This window comes from Sander lucioperca, chromosome 11 (assembly GCF_008315115.2).
Source record: "Sander lucioperca isolate FBNREF2018 chromosome 11, SLUC_FBN_1.2, whole genome shotgun sequence".
Lineage (NCBI taxonomy): Eukaryota > Metazoa > Chordata > Actinopteri > Perciformes > Percidae > Sander > Sander lucioperca.
Window position 1 is genome coordinate 29,211,250 of NC_050183.1, and position 17,894 is coordinate 29,229,143.

Here is a 17,894-nt window from a genome sequence, read left to right on the forward strand (position 1 = left end):
TACGAGCCATTTTTCACAAGCCGCATCATCTCCAGAACATTCTGACACTAAAGTCATTTTTCAGACGGACACATCAGGAGAAAGTTATCTTTGTTCGACACCTGTTTCTGTCTCAGGACCAAACTCTCGCCAGATCTGGCAACAGATAAGCTAAGGTCAGCTAACGTTCGTGAACACCCTTACAAAACCAGAGACGATTTAGAACTGAGACGCCCCAACTCAGAGTAGTTTCCTGTATCTGTGTCACGTGGGCACCGCCACGGCCACGCCTCTTTAGGAAACTAGCGGCAGGTTTCTGTCTCAGGACCAAACTCTCGCGAGATCTGGCAACACAGATAAGCTAACGTTCGTGAACACCCTAACAAAACTATTCAATTCAGTTTATTTATGATTTATTTAACTGATCTCTGTTATGCCAAATATGTCCTTCAGCTGTGTAAATATCTAATGTTGGCAAAAGAAAATATTAATAAATTATACAAATACAACTTTTCACGCATCCACACGACGTTCACTACACTTTCAAACGAGGCCACGCCCCTTTAGGAGACAGGAAGTGTGTACCATTTCATACCATTGGCGCTGCTTGAAATGTGCTATCTTTAGTATAGCGGATCTTTGCTCATAGTTTCTGTTGTGTAAATCACTTATTAAATGGGGACAGTTTCTACCCTCTGACCACTTGTCTTAGCTGAGCTTTAAAAGTTAGAGGTGCAGTCGTAACAGTAATGTGATGCCTACACTGCTCTGCTGTTTACAGGCCACATCTTGTATAAGTGCAAGCATCTTGGGGGTGTGTTTGACTCATTGTTACCATCATTCTTTAGGTGACTCTGTACAGCTATAACTGGTCTGTGGACCTGGGTGCCTCTCTGAACCGTGAGCTGGGCCGCCTAGTGAAGTGGCAGAACGCGAGGGCTCATGTTGTCCACTGCCTTCTCAACCAGAAGATGGGCCTCTTCCATCACTACTGCTTCTCTGACGCACCCATCCACGAAATGGACTCCAAGCAGGTAAAGACGCTGACGCCGTCCCTAATGTGGCGCATTGTCAGCAAGTCAACAACAGAATTGCTGTCGTTAAATCAGCTGCATTTTACAACGCTGCATCTAAACTAATTCAGTGTTCAGTTATTTCAGGGTTTTTTCCAGCATAGAAAAAGGTTTTAGCCAGCAACAAAGGAAAATCACAAGCGCCAAAATAAATTAAGAATATAAATCGCAATTCAAATCCTCTCCTAATGTGTTTAATAGTAATTTCCCAAATAACTTTTGAACAAGCTGAACATAAACTTGAATATGAGAGCTAATCTCAGTTTTACTGTCCAGATTGTGGCTGTTCCGGATTCTCATTGTCAATTGTCGGATCAAATTGTCGGAAATAACAAGGCATTTGCATAGATATCTGTGAAATAAGGTAACACAGACTCATTCACTCACTGCATTCACTGTACACGGACCGATCATGCTTACTGTCACGCGTAGTAAGTTCCTTCAAAAACTTTGTGCAAGTGTACCTAGAAGAATTGATGCTGGCAAAAGGGTGGTCACACCAAATATTAATTTGATTTAGATTTATCTTCTGTTCATTCACTGCATTTTGTTAATTAATGAAAATAAACTATTAACACTTCCATTTTTGAAAGCATTCTTAGTTTGCAGCATTTTTTCATACCTGCCTAAAACTTTTGCACAGTACTGTATGTTATATGTTATAGTATATTCTAACTCAGAGATCTTCAACAGGGGGTCCTCAGAGTCACTGCAGGGGGGCTGCCGAATTGAAAGATTAAAAAAAGAAAGAAAATGTCTTTACATTCAATTAAAATCAATTCAATTAAAAAACTATTTGTCCCTGAGGGGCAATTAAAAAGTCATTAACATGAATCCAACATATTGTTAGCAAATGTGCCTATTTGTGATAAAACCCCACTGATGATAGGTTTACTGTCCTATAGGTAAGGTAGTCACTAAGGTAGCCATCCACAGATACAGTTAAGGATTCACTGTTCACTGTAATGTATGTTTAACATTAAAACGTGATTTATAAAATCATGCCAACAATTAATATTTTAATAGCGTAGTATTCTATGCACCTAAAATATGGTTGTTTAAAGTCATGATATTACACACTCCGGTACAGTAGGTGGCGGCATGCACCTTAAATGCCAATTTTTAACGCCAATAAAACGAATGAGAAGAAAAATAAGATGCACTAAAAATGTACTGTATAAAGGCTTTAGGCTGCCCACACATTATTGTAGGCCCAGGATAATTGGTGCTAATTGGTGTAGGCCACTTCATTTTATACAATATATGTAGTAGGGGGTCCCTGCTCTGTTTGTCTCTCAGTTAAGGGGTCCTTGGCTTAAAAAACGTTGAAGACCGCTGTTCTAACTCATTGTACCTCAAAATAACTTACACTTATTGTGTACATCTGACTCACTGTGTACTTCTTCAGAGGAAAACATTTTACTGCTACATTTACCTGACAGAGAAATGTTAGTGCTTACTAACGTTGCAGATTCAGATTTTACTCACAAAATATTGTGATTAAAATATGATACATTACTCATTAAACTATCCAGTATTATGTTAGAGTTGAAAACTCCACCTTGTTGACGTTAAGTCAATGTAAGTACTTTGTGCTGTTATAATGCCTCTCTTTTCACTTGAAGTAAACATTTGAATGCATTAATAGTTTTACTGTTACTTGTTGAAGGTAGGTTTTGGGTTGAGTTTTAAATGAGCTTAGGGAAGGGGCTGATCTAAGAGAGAGTGGGAGAGATTGGTCCAAACTTTAGGGGCCGTGGCTGCAAAGGTGCAATCAACCCTGTTTGTAGTTTGATGGTGAGATGACTAGCGCCCCATTCACGCCTGGCATTGAGATTCGTCCTGAGCGATCCGATCACAAGTGGACAGCTCTTAAGTATGTGAATGCACCAGGACGCATTGAGATTCCATCACTTATATGTAGGATATTACTACAGATATACAGTTGCAGGCAGGACACGGATGACTGGGTGATTCCAGAGTAGAGGAAGTTGCAGTAGTCGATCCGTGAGGAAAATGAAGGCATGGATGACTATTTCCAGCTCTGGGCAGGAGAGGAAAGACTTTAATTTGGATATGGATCGGAGCTGAAAGAAACTGGACTTGGTCCATTTACATTTGCGTTTATCTGTTTATCTAGGTCATGAAAGTTAGAAATGTTTGTTATTACAAATGTTAATGAGACGTTTACATTTGGTTTTCTTACATTTGGAACAGAACCCAGAAGATCTGGTTTTACCTGGGTTCCCATGGTGCATCTGTGCTCCTTCAATTTGTCTTTGGTCACACAAAACGAGAAGACAACCAGCCTTGCTATTTAGATAATATAGGAATTATTAACTTACACTAGATGGGGAGTAATTAGGAAATTAGTTCAGGTGAACACAGGGTTCAGTTGACATTCACTATTAATGCTGACAGGCAGAGGCTGTCACTGAATTCCCTCCCATAGTTCTGCTACCTGCAGCTCCATCAGAGCTGGTTGCTGCTTTATTCAGGCTTGTTTTCTGTTTTGATTATCTCAGCACAACTGCTGGACCTCCTGTATTAAATATGAAGCTGCAGATCAATATGCGACTGATGGACTCTGCGGCACAAACCCAAACAAGATTTCTCAGCCATGTGACCAAGCATTTCTATTCTTGATTATCACCCCCTCTGTATTCCCTGCCTTCTTGTGTTGATCATATCCTGGAAATACAACCCTGACACGTCAACGGCCTTGTTTTTCAAAATGAAATACTTTACCACCACAATGCAATTTAGTCCTTGTCAGTTTCCATATATCCTCTTGGATTATTTATGCTCAGCTCTGGCAGGGAGGCTTTCACAGTCTGTAGCTTTTGAGATGTGCTTCCAGTGACAAAACTGTTTGCTAAGCATATTTAACAACCCGTCTTCCTTCACACTTTTACTTCTGCTCTCCTCCCCCCTCACATCATGAGTCAGCTGTCATATCAACCTCACTGTTACCACTGGTAAGTAAGAGGACAGTGGTGCAGAAAGACTCCAATTACAACTTTGAGCCTAGTGATTTTCATTTCCACAGCCACTGGTCAGAAGCTAGAGAGCCTGACGTAGTGTAAAAGACCATGAGAGCACTTGCATATACGTAAGGGGAAAAAAGGGAAGTTTCTCCAACTGCGTAGACTTTTTGGGGGAGACATTTGGAGTCTGACAGTAGGTCCAAGATATATTGAGAATTGGGTGACTAAAAGGTTGCTGCGTCCAGTTTTGGAACATGCTGGGAAAATGTGGTTAGAGAAGCACATCAGTAACAGTTTTCCCTTCCTCAACAACTGCTGTTGAGGTAAATGTTTTCCATCACTATTAAGGCCACCGAGCTACAGGTTTTCCTTATCTCAGGAAGTAATAGGCTTCCACTGTTTCTAAAAAAAAAAAATCCATTAAAACTGGCAGGTGGCAGAGATATACTGCTGCTTTACCCGGGATATTACATCATTTTAAATAACACATCAAATTAGAATAGGTCATCTATAATATAACGTTATACTGTCACAATCATTGCAGGTGCATCAACAGTTCTGTTCTGCCAAAATTGTATAAGATGCATTTCTTCAAATAAACATTTAGTGTTCAGTTTAACTTATAGTGACTTTGAGCTGTAATGGAAAAACTGAACTTTGTTCCATTAAATATAACAATTAAATTAATAACAGTGTCAATTAATATAAGCCTTATTGGGACAAGGATTGAGCCCTGAGCTGCTATAAGCAACAGTGCTGAACGTGGGGGAATTATGAATTTGAGTGTTAAACATGGATTAATTAGCAACCAGGCAGAGTGGGCCTGGAAAGCCCCATGTGGTAATTAATTTTGTAACGTGCCTATCTGAAAGCAAATAAATGATAAGATAATGAGCAAGTGGTAGGTCTAGGTGGACGGCATCTCCAAGCCCAACCTGTGTTTCATGTATGAGCAGCAGCGCAAATTGCTAAAGCAATGAGTGATGACATGATTCTTATTCCTAAATGAATTCGTGTTTAATCAAATTAACGCATAGAAACAGCAGCATATGAACAACATGCAGAATGCACAGAGTGGGAGGGAGGGGAGGGTGGATGGGTAAATAGGGCCCAGTAGTTCATTTTTGCCCTAGGGCCCCCCTAGCAGGTCAATCTGGCTATGGTTACACTGACACGAGACACAGTTGAATTTAAATGAAGAAAGGTTAAAAAATACAAAATGTCACGTTCAGTGTTGTTCCAGCATTGTGTAGACCTGGCTGCAGCATTGGACAGCAAAGAAGACACCAAATGCCCTTTTTGCCCCACCCCCCCACCCACGGCCAATTACAAAACAAGCTCAAAGAATAGAAAGAACCAAACTTTTTCTTTCCCTCCAATGGCCCAACTAACTCTTCATCGCTGCATTACTAATAAGTGCAGACAGAAGGCAGAGTCAGAGCAGCAGAAAATTTGCCTGAACAGAGCTTCATCTGTCATGGTCCTGATGAGAAGCAGAGGGAGCACCAGTGCACAGTTTGACCCTGCAGCCTGCAGGCGTGCTGCAGCCACACTGGGGCATCTGCGCCCTCACATGCTCCGCTGAACAAACTCACCCAAAAGTTCCTCTCAACAGCAACCACGGCACACCAACTATGCTCTGGAAATGTACGTATCCAATAATAATAAAAATACTCATCAACACTGATATACAATGCAGTGAACATATTATGTAAAAAGCCACAGGTCGTGATAGTGAAGTGGGCTCTGTAGCATGCGAGTGTTGAAGCTGACCATGCAGACATTGATGCATACGCCATTCCAGCTCATCCATAACGTTTTCAGTGGGAGGAAAATGGTCATTGTGTTATTTGAATATTCCTAAAACTCATTGGATGATTTTTTTTTCTCACAAAAATACATTAAAATATATTTCATTTCAGACGCATACTCAAAATATTGCTCCAGATGAACAATAATATGATTTTAAATCAATAAAAATAGTGTTAATAACCAAAAACAATGTAGAGGGGTATGATTAAACAATGTAAAATTATGAGACAAAATTAATAATTAATACATTATTCTTTATTAAGTTCACAGTACAATATGACAGTTTTTTTTGTGTCTATAAGTTTGAGAGACTTAATATATTCCTTGAATTCGCATAAAAAAGCAGTGAAATTGGGGGAAACATTTGTTATTTTGTATTCCTATAAGTAACATTTGCCAATTTATTCAATGTTCCAGTTCTCATGTTCAAAATAAAAAAAAAAATATTCTTACATTCAATACTGATAGTATGATTGTTTTTTACACCTGGAGCATTGTCATTTAGAAGTACCAATCCTTTCCTCTGATGCTTCCAAGAGCTCTAGCTTTTTTTCTAAGCAAGTATTGTCAAACCATTCAACTGATGTCCTTTGTCTTTTTTGACCCATTGCTTCTATTTTTCTTACTTTCCATCTGTCTTTTCCAGGATCCCAACCCGTTCCTAAGCCCCTCCATGGAGCCGGATGCGTTGCTGCGTAGCGCAGTTCCCCCTCTGCCCAGTAAAGAGCAGGGCAGGCTGGGTAGCTCTGGCCGAAGCCTCGCTCCGCTCCACTTCCCCTCCGAGCTGCTTCCCTTTGACGAGGCTCTGAGGGACGTGTGCACCATCCGACCCTTGATGGAGGGGGATGCGGTGGCCCGACATGGCGGCCAGCTCTTGGAGATCAAAGCTACGGAGCGGAGGGGTTAATACTGCTACTACTACTACTACTACTACTAATAATAATAATAATAATAATAGCACTTTTGTCCAATGAGCTCATCAAACTCCACACTGGATAGGAAGGGTCATGGCTTTGTCTTTGTGCCGACAGAACTGGAGAAACAGATGAAGATAGAGAACCTGTTTGTGACTTGGCAGCAGAGGTCAGCACAGTCCAACATGCCCATTTCAGTAAGTACCCTAAGTCATAGTTCTGAGAGCCACATGCAGACATAACTAAATATTTGTAACTTAAAGACAAGTAGTTGAAGGGTGCACCTGGTAAAAAACCGTATGTATTCCCCTCATGTACAGGGTAAATGTTTCTTTGTAATGGCAGCATGAACAGATCAAATCCCATTAGTATCTTACACGTAACGAGGCGGGCTGTGGGAACAGTTAGGAGGGTCCTACCAGAGGAGCGCAGACAGTGGCTAGGTTCGTAGGGCACAAGTAAATCTGTGAAGGAGCAAGCCCAGTTAGGTCTAATAAGTCAACGTTTGAAATCAATTCTGTACCAGGTACAGGTAGCCACCGTAGTGTTGCATGGATGGGAGTGGTATGATCTTGTCCCTTCAAATTTGTTAAAAGTCTGGAGACTGGGAGTTGGAGACGGGAGCTGGACTTTTGGCTGAGCGCCAATTACAGGGAATTACTAAAAATCAATCTGTGACGAGATGAAAGCATGCATTACTTTTTCAAGGTCTGCTTGATGTAAACAAAATTCAGATGTTTGCAATATTTCTAAGGTAGAGAAAGCATGATTGTACAATCTTTTTGTGATTTGTAAGTCAAAACAAAGCTCAAAGTCAAAACTCACACCCACATTGCAGGCGGAGTGATGATTATTCTAGTCACGGGTCAAGTTTGGGGTGGGGGGGGTGGGGGGACTCATTGAGCCAGAGTTTTGTGACACTCAGCCTTTGAGCATATATTTAAGGAGCCCCAATCACAGTTCATTCCTCTGAGAAATTATTTAGTATTGCCTTGTTTCAAAGGGGGGAATATCCGGTCTAATTAAAAAAGGTTTTTGTCTTCTACAGTGACATCTCTAGAGAGGTTACATGGTGGCATTACATTTACGAATTTGATATTTCAGCAGACACCCACAGATCATTCTTACTCTAGCACATCCAATAGGAGTTCTGCAGCCTGACCGGACCCACAACCATTTGGACTGGCAATTGGTTTTAGTTGGATGAACTAAATTAACTATTATATGTGATCTGACTGCATCATAGTCAGGTTTGGATCTGATTTTCCTGCCCCATGTACTTAATACACTAAGTTTAGTTTATCTTTGATGTTGCAGCTGCCTGTAAACACTGCTCACTGACGACAAGCTACAGCCCTGACAGCTTTATTCTTATGTATCATAATCATCCTACTTCTCTCAAAGTTTACCCTCTGCAGTGTCACCATCTAATCCTAACATGGGTGTCTCAACAGTGGGCAGATTTAGAGACTTTGAAGCAGTCGTCCAGGCTTGTCCACTACTGTGCCACCCCTCTCCTCTTTGACCCCGTCTTTCGCAAGCAGATCCAAGAAGAACAGATTGTTCAGCCTCCAGCCAAGGTATGTGTGCTGTCTGACTCAAAGGAAAGTGACAGGTAGAGGAGATTGTGTCTTGATTAACTGCTGTCTATAGATGCATCATTGACTTTTTACATACCGCTATTCACTAGAAACACAAACTATATTAGAAGTTGAGACAGTTGTGCATTGAGCCTCGTCTATGTTTGCACCATATGTTGTTTAAATGAAGAACATTAACATCTGACCAATTAGACTTTTGGCTAACACCGGCACATTTGCAGGGATGTTGATCAATGTGCACTGTCCCTGGGAATAAACAAATGGTAGGGCGGTAATCGGGCAAAAACGTACCTGACAATTTTGTACTTATGTCAGGGGTCTTCAAAGTTTTTTAGACCAGGGACTCCTTAGCTCCAAGAGAGACCACATAGAGACCCCCTACTGCTTATATTAAAATGGGCCGAATGGATGAAAATAAATGGTAATTATTTATACATCATGTTTTAATGTTAAAAGTACATGTGGAAAGCACAGTGAATTTTTAAGACTAACTTTATGGCTGCCATAGTGGCTACCTTACCTTAGTAAGCTTATCTTCAATATGTAAATATATGTATTTTTTCACAAATAGGCCAATTTATCTTTGCTATTAATATGTTGTATTCCTATCAATGTATATTTTCAGATATGTTTAAATTTTTGAAAAAAGAAAACTTTCAAAAAAATATTTTTTTAGAGATTATTTGGCGGCCCCCGTGCAGTAACTCCGAGGACCCCTTAGGGGTTACGGACCCCCTGTTGAAAATCTCTGCCATATGTAGTTAATTATAAAAGCCATTTTAATGAGCTCATCCATCCATCCATCCGTTTTCTGCTGCTCATCTGGGTCCAGGTTGTGGTGGCAGCAGAGTGGCCCGGGTGCCCTTTTTTCAACCACGGCTATAGATGAGGGTTACCAGAGGTGGGCCGTCAGGGCCAACAAGGCCTTCTCTGCTGGCCAAGAGATTGTCACAATCAGAAAATAATATCTGTATAATTTTATATATATTAAAATGTATAAATATTTATTTATTTACTTCATTATTCCCATGAGTCTATTGCTGTGGTTTCATTGGTACTCTCTCTCTCTCTCTCTCTCTCTCTCTCTCTCTCTCTCTCTCTCTCTCTCTCTCTCTCTCTCTCGGTTGTGCGGCTTCCAGTGCATTTCATAAATTAGAGCTTTTATCCAATCAGATTTCCCCCCTGTTCTGTCTCCGGGTGAAAAATCTAATCTTAGGCCTTCAGAATTTCCAGGGAATCCCTCTGTTGTTTAGGCATATAGGGACGATGTTGTCGATTGTCATATTCTTTAGAACAGAATAGACTTTAATTGTCATTGTGCAGCAGAACCATACAACGGAATTTGCTTGTGCAGCCTCTAAAACAATACTCACTTTCATATACACACTCACACAATAGATAAAATAAGAAAAATATAAAAACATTATCAAGGCATCCAATATTGCATTGAGTCCCATTTCATAGATTCCCTATCTAGAAAATGCAACTGTGCTGACTGGGGGGTGGGGGGCATGATTGTTCAGTTCTGTGATGGCCCTGGGGATAAAACTGTTCTGCAGCCTGGAAGAGCGTGCTCTAAAAGTCCGATACCGCCTGCCAGATGGAAGCAGGGAGAAGAGATGGTTTGAGGGGTGTGTCTCATCCTGCAGAATATTGTGCGCTTGGCGGAGGCAGCGGATCTTAAAGATGTCGTCCAGTGGGGGCAATCAAATTTCGAGTTTGCCCTGTTGGGCGTATTCTTTGACAGGCCGGAGCCTTCTAGCTGGCCTAGTCACCTACGTCGGCATTTTTTTGGACCAGTTAGCCAACTGAAGTAAAACTAGCTAGCATCACATAACTTTAGCAGTAAAGTTAGTTCAAATTAGTTTAAAGTTTTAGATGTAAAGTTATTGACAGAATGGACTTTTTCTTCAAATGATGAGCTGCATGTCATGCCATATTTATGTCTCTTCTATAGTGTATTGAAACTCGCTGTAGGATAGTACTGAAGGTTACAGATGTTACTTGATTTGACGCCCTTGCTGCCACTTAAAGGTGTTACCGCCGCAACAGTAGGAGAAGTGTAGACTGCACCCGATGACTGTAGATGGTAGGTAGGTACAAATGTAGATTTACTGGTAAATTAAGAGCTCTGCCTTTAAGCTCAGCTCCAAATCTTACCACATCCACATCACTGCTGTCGCCACACCAGTCTAGTTGCGAAGATGGATTGACTCCTTCACTCGGGGCAGAAACTCAAGCTCAGCTGCTAAATATCTTAGGGTCCATTTAAGGTCACAGCCTGATTTAGTCAAACAAACTACATCACTAGTTGAAGATATGCAATAATGTCCAAAAGAATCACAAACAAAATCCGCGCAAGTGACTAGAGAGAAAGCTCTGTTTCAAAGTATCTTCAAAGTCAACTGGATCTCATCACATCAATCACATATCAGCCTTATTTTACCGTTTGCTGATCGCCTACAATTGTATTGGAGCTGTGTTAAGTTACGGCTGATGCAAACTGAACATTTTCCAGCTGCTACTGCTGCTGCTTCACAATAAAAGACTTCCACTGGTACACCAGTGGGAGGCTTTTATGTGAAGAAGATATAGGAAAAGCAATATCAGTCAGTCACCAAGTTGGCAGAGCCTAATTAGCGGTTCTATTCTTCAATAAAAAACAGGACTAGTCAACTGCATACTCTGAGTTATATGGTCAGCGGATCAGTTTTAAATAGTGCAGGGTGGAATAGTGCAATCAGGTGACAGGTTCTTTCTGTGGTTTGTGACCAGAACACCTCCATGTCATCAAGGTAATCTACTTTGAGCCCAGGATATGTCAGGGCCTTGTGTTGCACATGGACCTCTGCAAGAGAGGTTGGTAGGTCATGTGTGCCTAATAGGATACTTTGCAGATTTTCGACGAGTTTTGTATCATAACAGTGTGGGTAGTATGTGTAAATTAACCATGGCAAACTTCCCTCCATCTTGCCAGCACCCAGATCTCTGTGCTCATCTCCCAGCTCAAATCCTTTGATTTTCGCTGGCTTTGAGGGCTGTTGCTCCAACTATAGATTGTACTTCCGCATTTGGACAAAAAGAGTATAGGAGCGGACCGAGAGAGAGAGAGAGCCGCCACTCTCTCTCTTTCTCAAACTCAGACCGAACTCAGATTAAACTGTAAAACTAGACAGTGTTGATCCAATATAAACCAAGACTCTGTTAGTGTTACTTATCTACTTCTCACCTCAAATGTTTTCCGAAATATATTTCAGTGGTGTTTGGCAGTAATATAAGAGTTTGTGAACGGAAAGTGGACACCATACTGTTTCCTGTGTTGCGAAAACGTAGTCCAGTTTATGAAAAGACCCTCTTTCCAGTCATAAAATACTTTTTTAAATGATGTCCACTGTTCTCTGTGCCAGAAACGCCATCGCTCCAGCGACTCCACAGCGTCCGGTCGGGACCGCAGCTACAGCACTGACTCAGCTGATATGCTGCCCAGCCGGCTGAAGGAAGAACCCTGGCTGCTCGAGATTTCTAGCAACTTCCTCCAGCAGTATGTCCAGTACCTGCAGAGCATGGGCTTCATTCTTGTCCAGGTCCGACCTCAGTCTCCAGCTCGCAGGTCTGTTTCTGCAAAAATTGCATCTTTTTTTGCATATTTGAGGCTTTCCCCTCAAACAATTTCTTTCTAATCTTTAACTATTTATTAGTTTGTTCTCACTTTTTGTCCGTATTGTCTTTGAAACTCAATTTTAATGTTTTCTTAACGTCTTATGTTTAATGTAATTCCATGCTCCTATGGAGCACTGTCAATTAGGGCTGCAACTAACGATTATTTTAATAATCGATTAATCTGTCGATTATTTTTTCGATTAATCGATGAATCGGATAAAAAAATAAAAAACAAAAATTTACATCAACTCAATACATACTTCCTTCCTTGTTGTTTTAGTTAATAGTTGTGTAAAGGTAAGTAACCCAAAGAGCAGATACAGACCACACACATACACACACACACACACACACACACACACACACACACACACACACACACACGTTCACTTGAAGCTTATTCATTACATTATTACCATCATTGTAGTAAGTGCGAGTTAAGTTCATTTGTACACCACATTTAAACACAGCTTAAGATGACCAAGTGCTATAGAAGAACTTTAAAATGAAATTTAAAAAGTACAACACACACAAATACTAAGTCAACAATAACTGATATGGGACAAAGCACAGAATTTATACATGACAATAGATTGAAAAATGAATGGGCCAAAAAAGGCGAGTGAATAAAATCGTGTCTTTAGTATTGCTTTACTACTGTTATTAACGAGCTAACGCTAGCTTGTTGTGCTTCTCAAGCTGGATAACGAGTAAACACCACACCAGCACCACTGGAGGGACGTTACGTTCCTCACTTCAAAACAGAACAAAAGTAGGATTCTGTAGTGACTTTACCCTGCTGTTGAACTCCCTTCCTCCTCATCAAGGACTCCAACATGTTTACGTTTTAGGTGCTGAATCATCACCGTGGCGCCTGTGCCATGACGTGTCGCTTTTGCTTATCTTGCAATTAACACGTTTTCGACTTATTTAGTGTGAAATGCTCCCACACCTTGGATGACTTAGGTCGTACTGATTTCTCTGCCTCCGCCATGTGTTTCAGAACAACATTAAGGGTCTCTCCGGTCTCTCTCCGTATTTCCTCTACCCCCGCTCTACTCTTTTTTTCTTTTCTTTCGCTCCGCGCTGCACTCAACTCAATTGCTTTTATCTCCGCGACTGAGTGGCGTGTCGCGCGACACAACGAATTGATAATGAAATTCGTTGCCAACTTTTTTAATAATCGAATTTTATTGATTTTATCGATTCGTTGTTGAAGCCCTACTGTCAATCAAAGTGGGCTCGAATGCATGTCAAACCATCTCTCAATACTCGAAGGAGCAAAGGAGCACACACCATGCATATCAAATCCTGATGGCAGTAGATAAAGTACATGGAAGTATTACACTGTTTTTACAGCCCAAGCTTTTGGTTTGCTGTTTTGAAATATATCAACTACCTGGTCATTCCATTAGTAAATGTGTTGCAAAGTATCACAAAATGTTTTTCCTTATGTGGCTGCTAATTTTTTGTGTGAAAGTTAAACATTTTGGCCTCTCTACTATTCTCTTTGTCTTTTCTCTTCCTCCATTGTGAGCGGCCATTAGTCATCATATGTCTTTTTTTATTGTTGTCTGACCTCTGACCTCCCAGTACTGCTGCCCCATGGCTGATGGGAGCAGAGCAGATGCCTGTCCTGCCTGTCACTTTCTAGGCTCAGACCGTGTGACTCTCTCTGAATTATGTCTTAATTCCCCCATCTCTTGCAGCATTGCCCGGGCTCGTGCTGCCTTGTTTAGCTCTATGTCATCGGAAGGGAGGATGTCTTTTTCTTATGTAAAGCAGAAGAGCGAGGACAGCCCTAAGGTTAGTGTTCACCAATCATATTCCCCAAACACAGACACACACAAACACAAACAAACACACACACACACACACACACACACACACACAGTCTTGTATATTGAGCCAGGTTGTTATTGTAACGATGGCCCCTATAATTTCAAATGTGTGCGCAAAAACAGTTCCTCCCTTTGTTCCTTGTAATATTTTATTTCTAGTTTTCATTCACTCCCTTCCTGAAGCCTACACGTGAACTGCATTCAGTTTCTGAATATAAATATTTAGAAACTGGAATTAGTAGTAATAGTAGTTGCAGTTTGAGTCCCCCCTCCTGACACATTTTAAAGTATGTAAAATACTACTTCAATGATGAATGTTTTGTTTAACACTCCCTCATTAAGAAATTCTGGAAGTGGCCTCCTGCCCCGTCTTAACACCGCTGCTTGCGCTGTGTTGACCGGTGAAAGAGCAGTGTGCATCAAGATGGCTAAAAAACATTGGGCTCAGCCATACATGTTTGAGCCTCGTGCCGAGTTCAGACAGAGGGCGGACAGCACCCGAAGCTGCCCGCTCTCCTTGGGCGCCCACGCTGTTGAGACAAGATGCTCCGCAGTCAGACCCAGACTGTATAGTCAAGATCAGAAATTTTAGGGGACATCAACATAACAAAAACACATTTTTGAGTGGAGGGAAGTTAAACACTGTTACTACATGCACAATCTAAAACCTAAACCCAGTCCGCAGTGGGAATATCTAACACTGAATACCAAATCTGACAACCGTGAAGCGTATCTCCATCTTTTTTAAATCATGCACTGGCTCCGACTAAAGTGCTGACACAGGTGTGGTGAGGCAGAACATAACAGTCACCATAGGAACTGAGTCAAAGCCCAAAGCTGTGCAGTGGAGATCAAGTGAAGACTTGTTGTAATAGGTATACTAGACTTGTTAGTTGGTACATTGCTGTTCGCGGTTTATATTTTCATATTTTTCTGGATTTTTTCCAGTAAACCAGATAAATGCTTCCGAAGACAATATTAATAGTGACAGAATGTGTGTGGTGTTGTAATAATGAAGAAAGAGTGCAGTGCTCAAATACCTGCTGGGCATTCAGGAAAAACAGGGCATTTTTCTGGCAGGTGGTGGTAACCTTTTCATTGCTGCTTACATCAGTGAGAGGTGGCTTGGATTAGAGGTTCATTGTCCTTTTTTTGGCACACAACTTTGACAACTCACAAATAGGGATGACCGGTGACTTCTTTTATCTGTATTTGGCGAAGAGCAGAAAATATGAATTTGCTGTAACCCGTGGTCGTGCATGCAGCCTCTGTTTGCGAGACACACACACACACACACACACACACACACACACACACACACACACACACAGTGCGGATAGCAGAGAGGCCCGGTGAAGTAAAAGATAATATTCTAAATTTATTATTTTAACATTACCCATACTCGTACTCAAATTGGTCGCAGGTTTAATTACTCTATAAAGAAATGGAATAGCAGCACAAAATATCAGCAACATGGCTTAGAAACCACCTGTATCTGCCTTCAAGCACCTGCATTAGACAAACTGTGATTGTAAGATTGTTTTTTTTTTTTTAAATGGACTTTGCAGACGACAGCCTCTGGCGCCACGGCGTATCACCTCCAGAGGGCGCTGCCAGGGGGCATCGTGTTGATGGAACTGGCTTTTCAGGTGAGATTAGGATCACTCCGAATCACTGTTCTCACTAACTATGCTATACTTGCTAACATCACAAAGGTAAAAATATGTTCGCCCCTTTTAATGTTTTAGCGTTTTAGCACATTTGGTACAATTCATGTATGTTTAACCCTTGTGTTGACTTCGGGTCACATTGACCCGTTTTAAATTTTTGTTTTATATCAGAAAATATGGGACGTAGAAATAAGCGCTGAAAATGTGTAGAAGAAAAATTCAAAAATGTAAAACGTTGGAAAAAGCAAAAACAAATTGTGAAAAGGTTGAAGGGAAGACAACACAAGGGTTAAGTATAATGCCAACAATTTTCTGGAGCATACCAAAGATTTTTTTTTACAATGAGTATCAGCCTAGGACATTGCAGTATGAAAAATAAAATTTCGCAGACTTCATGTATCCTTTTAAAATGGTCAGGGGCCTTAAAGAATGGTTGCACCATGTAACATCAAATGTCACCGTGATGGATAACAAACTTCAGGCATGTTTCAAGTCTCTTTTAGTTTTAGATTTTCATGTAGCACTGAAATGAGTGTAAAGCAGTGGATCCCTTCAAATCACGAAATCACTCTGAGAATGTTGAACAAGACTGAAAGTCTACAGCCATGCGAGCAGCTCCGTGAGGCGCAGTGGTGCTCCCAGCTAAATGCTAACGTCAGCACGCTCACAATGGCAATGATAACATGTTGATGTGTAGCAGGTATAATGTAAACTGTTCATCATCTTAGTTAAGCGTGTTAGCATGCTAACATTTGCTAAGTAGCAGTAAACACAGAGTCCAGCTGAGGCTGATGGGAATGTCTTTAGTTCTGCAGGTATTTGGTCATAAACCAAAGTATTGGACAAATTCAAATGTTGACCTGATGACGGCGCTAGATGAAAAGTCAGAGGATCCCCAAAAGTCATTAGGATTCATCCTCTGGGGACCATAAATGTTTTTATTAGTATTTTTTAGTATATTGCTCAGCCTTTCTGCTAACAGTTTGTAGTTCCCAAGCTAAGATAATCACTGATAAATGTTCTCAGACTTGACACAGCTCCTGCAGAGCCATATAAGACATAACTATATCGTTTCTCGAGCTGAGACAAGTGAAATAAGGCAAAAGGTTTACTTTTACCAAAAGATATAAATTTGTGATAACATTTCCATGCTGTCAACGTACAGTAAGTTTGACCCCGTGTGCGTTGTCTGCTTTCCCAGCCATATTATTTTCAGGCAAACAAATTCCTGGGGTCTGGGGTTTTGTTTTGTGCCTCCATCAGCTTTTAAGCCACGCATTAATAACAATCGTTTCATTAAATAATCAGGTGTGTTCATTCTCTTTCTGCCAGGGCTGTTACTTCTGTGTGAAGCAGTATGCACTGGAGTGTTCCCGCATTCCCATGGGCCAGACAGTCAACTCCCAGGTAAGTGATTGGCAGAAATCTGCACTGCTGTGTGGACACTCAAAACTAAGCTGTGCCTTTTCTTCTGTTGGGGTTTTGTAGGGATTGGAAGCATGAAAGAGAGAGCAAGAGTAACCAAAAACGGAATCCAAAAGGATTTCAATGTCTCAGTTTCACATGTGAGGGGGGCGGGTGTACTGATCTTTTTGTATACCAGTGGTTTTACAGTAGGGTCCCAGGACTTCTGGGGGAGGTTTGAGGGTCCTGAATTGGGTTCTGAGGTTCTTAAGAAGGTGCCAGGGCTGCTGGTTCTGCTTCCAGGGTCTTGGAGGGGGTCCCAGGTGTCAGTAAGATTGAACGTTTGGATGGTTCAGAGGTCTTTTTTGGGATCTGCAACATTATTTTCACAGTTTTTATTTGATAGATATTATTAAAATCAAAAATGACTACTCTAATGACATTCTCCACTTGATCTTCTCATGTAAAGTGTAGATATGTCTAAAGTTTGGCACTAAAAGACACCTAAACTCTCCAAATATATAGGGATAACAGAATAAACTTGCAATAAATGTCTTGGGTGGAATGTGTTTTTACATGGGGGTCCATGGTGCAAGAATGTTTGAAAATAAGTTTGCTGCTACGTGGTCGTTGCTGTAGTTTTGTTTTATTTTGTCTCTGTTTTTGTTGCTATGATATCATTGCTGTGGGATTCCTTTCTGTCTACATCTTTGGTGCCAGATGGTCACTGCTGAGATTACAGGTCAGGCAGGGTTATCTGTTGATGAAGTTTATGTAGCTGGTGCTCTTTGCTCTGTCTGTTCATCCAAAGCGGAGGTTTTATGCTCATAGAAACTCATTTGGGGCCCTATTTTAATCACACAATGACCAAATCTTATGGATTTAAAAATATTTCGCAGAGAGCAAACAGGCTTTTCATTTCGGGCCTGCCATCAAGATACTCACAGAATTAA

The 17,894-nt window shown here is 41.0% G+C and overlaps 1 protein-coding gene across 7 annotated transcripts in view; it reads left to right on the plus strand.

The window, feature by feature from the left end:
• szt2 (SZT2 subunit of KICSTOR complex) overlaps positions 1 to 17,894 on the plus strand; it is a 164,016-nt gene that overhangs the window by 126,887 nt on the left and 19,235 nt on the right. For all 7 annotated transcript variants that reach the window (XM_031311751.2, XM_036007501.1, XM_036007498.1 and 4 more), the window contains 8 exons: positions 828 to 1,013; positions 6,498 to 6,753; positions 6,883 to 6,962; positions 8,220 to 8,345; positions 11,774 to 11,976; positions 13,736 to 13,832; positions 15,436 to 15,516; positions 16,870 to 16,944. In XM_031311751.2, the coding sequence (XP_031167611.2) occupies positions 828 to 1,013; positions 6,498 to 6,753; positions 6,883 to 6,962; positions 8,220 to 8,345; positions 11,774 to 11,976; positions 13,736 to 13,832; positions 15,436 to 15,516; positions 16,870 to 16,944 (1,104 nt within the window). The remainder of the gene's footprint in view (positions 1 to 827; positions 1,014 to 6,497; positions 6,754 to 6,882; positions 6,963 to 8,219; positions 8,346 to 11,773; positions 11,977 to 13,735; positions 13,833 to 15,435; positions 15,517 to 16,869; positions 16,945 to 17,894) is intronic.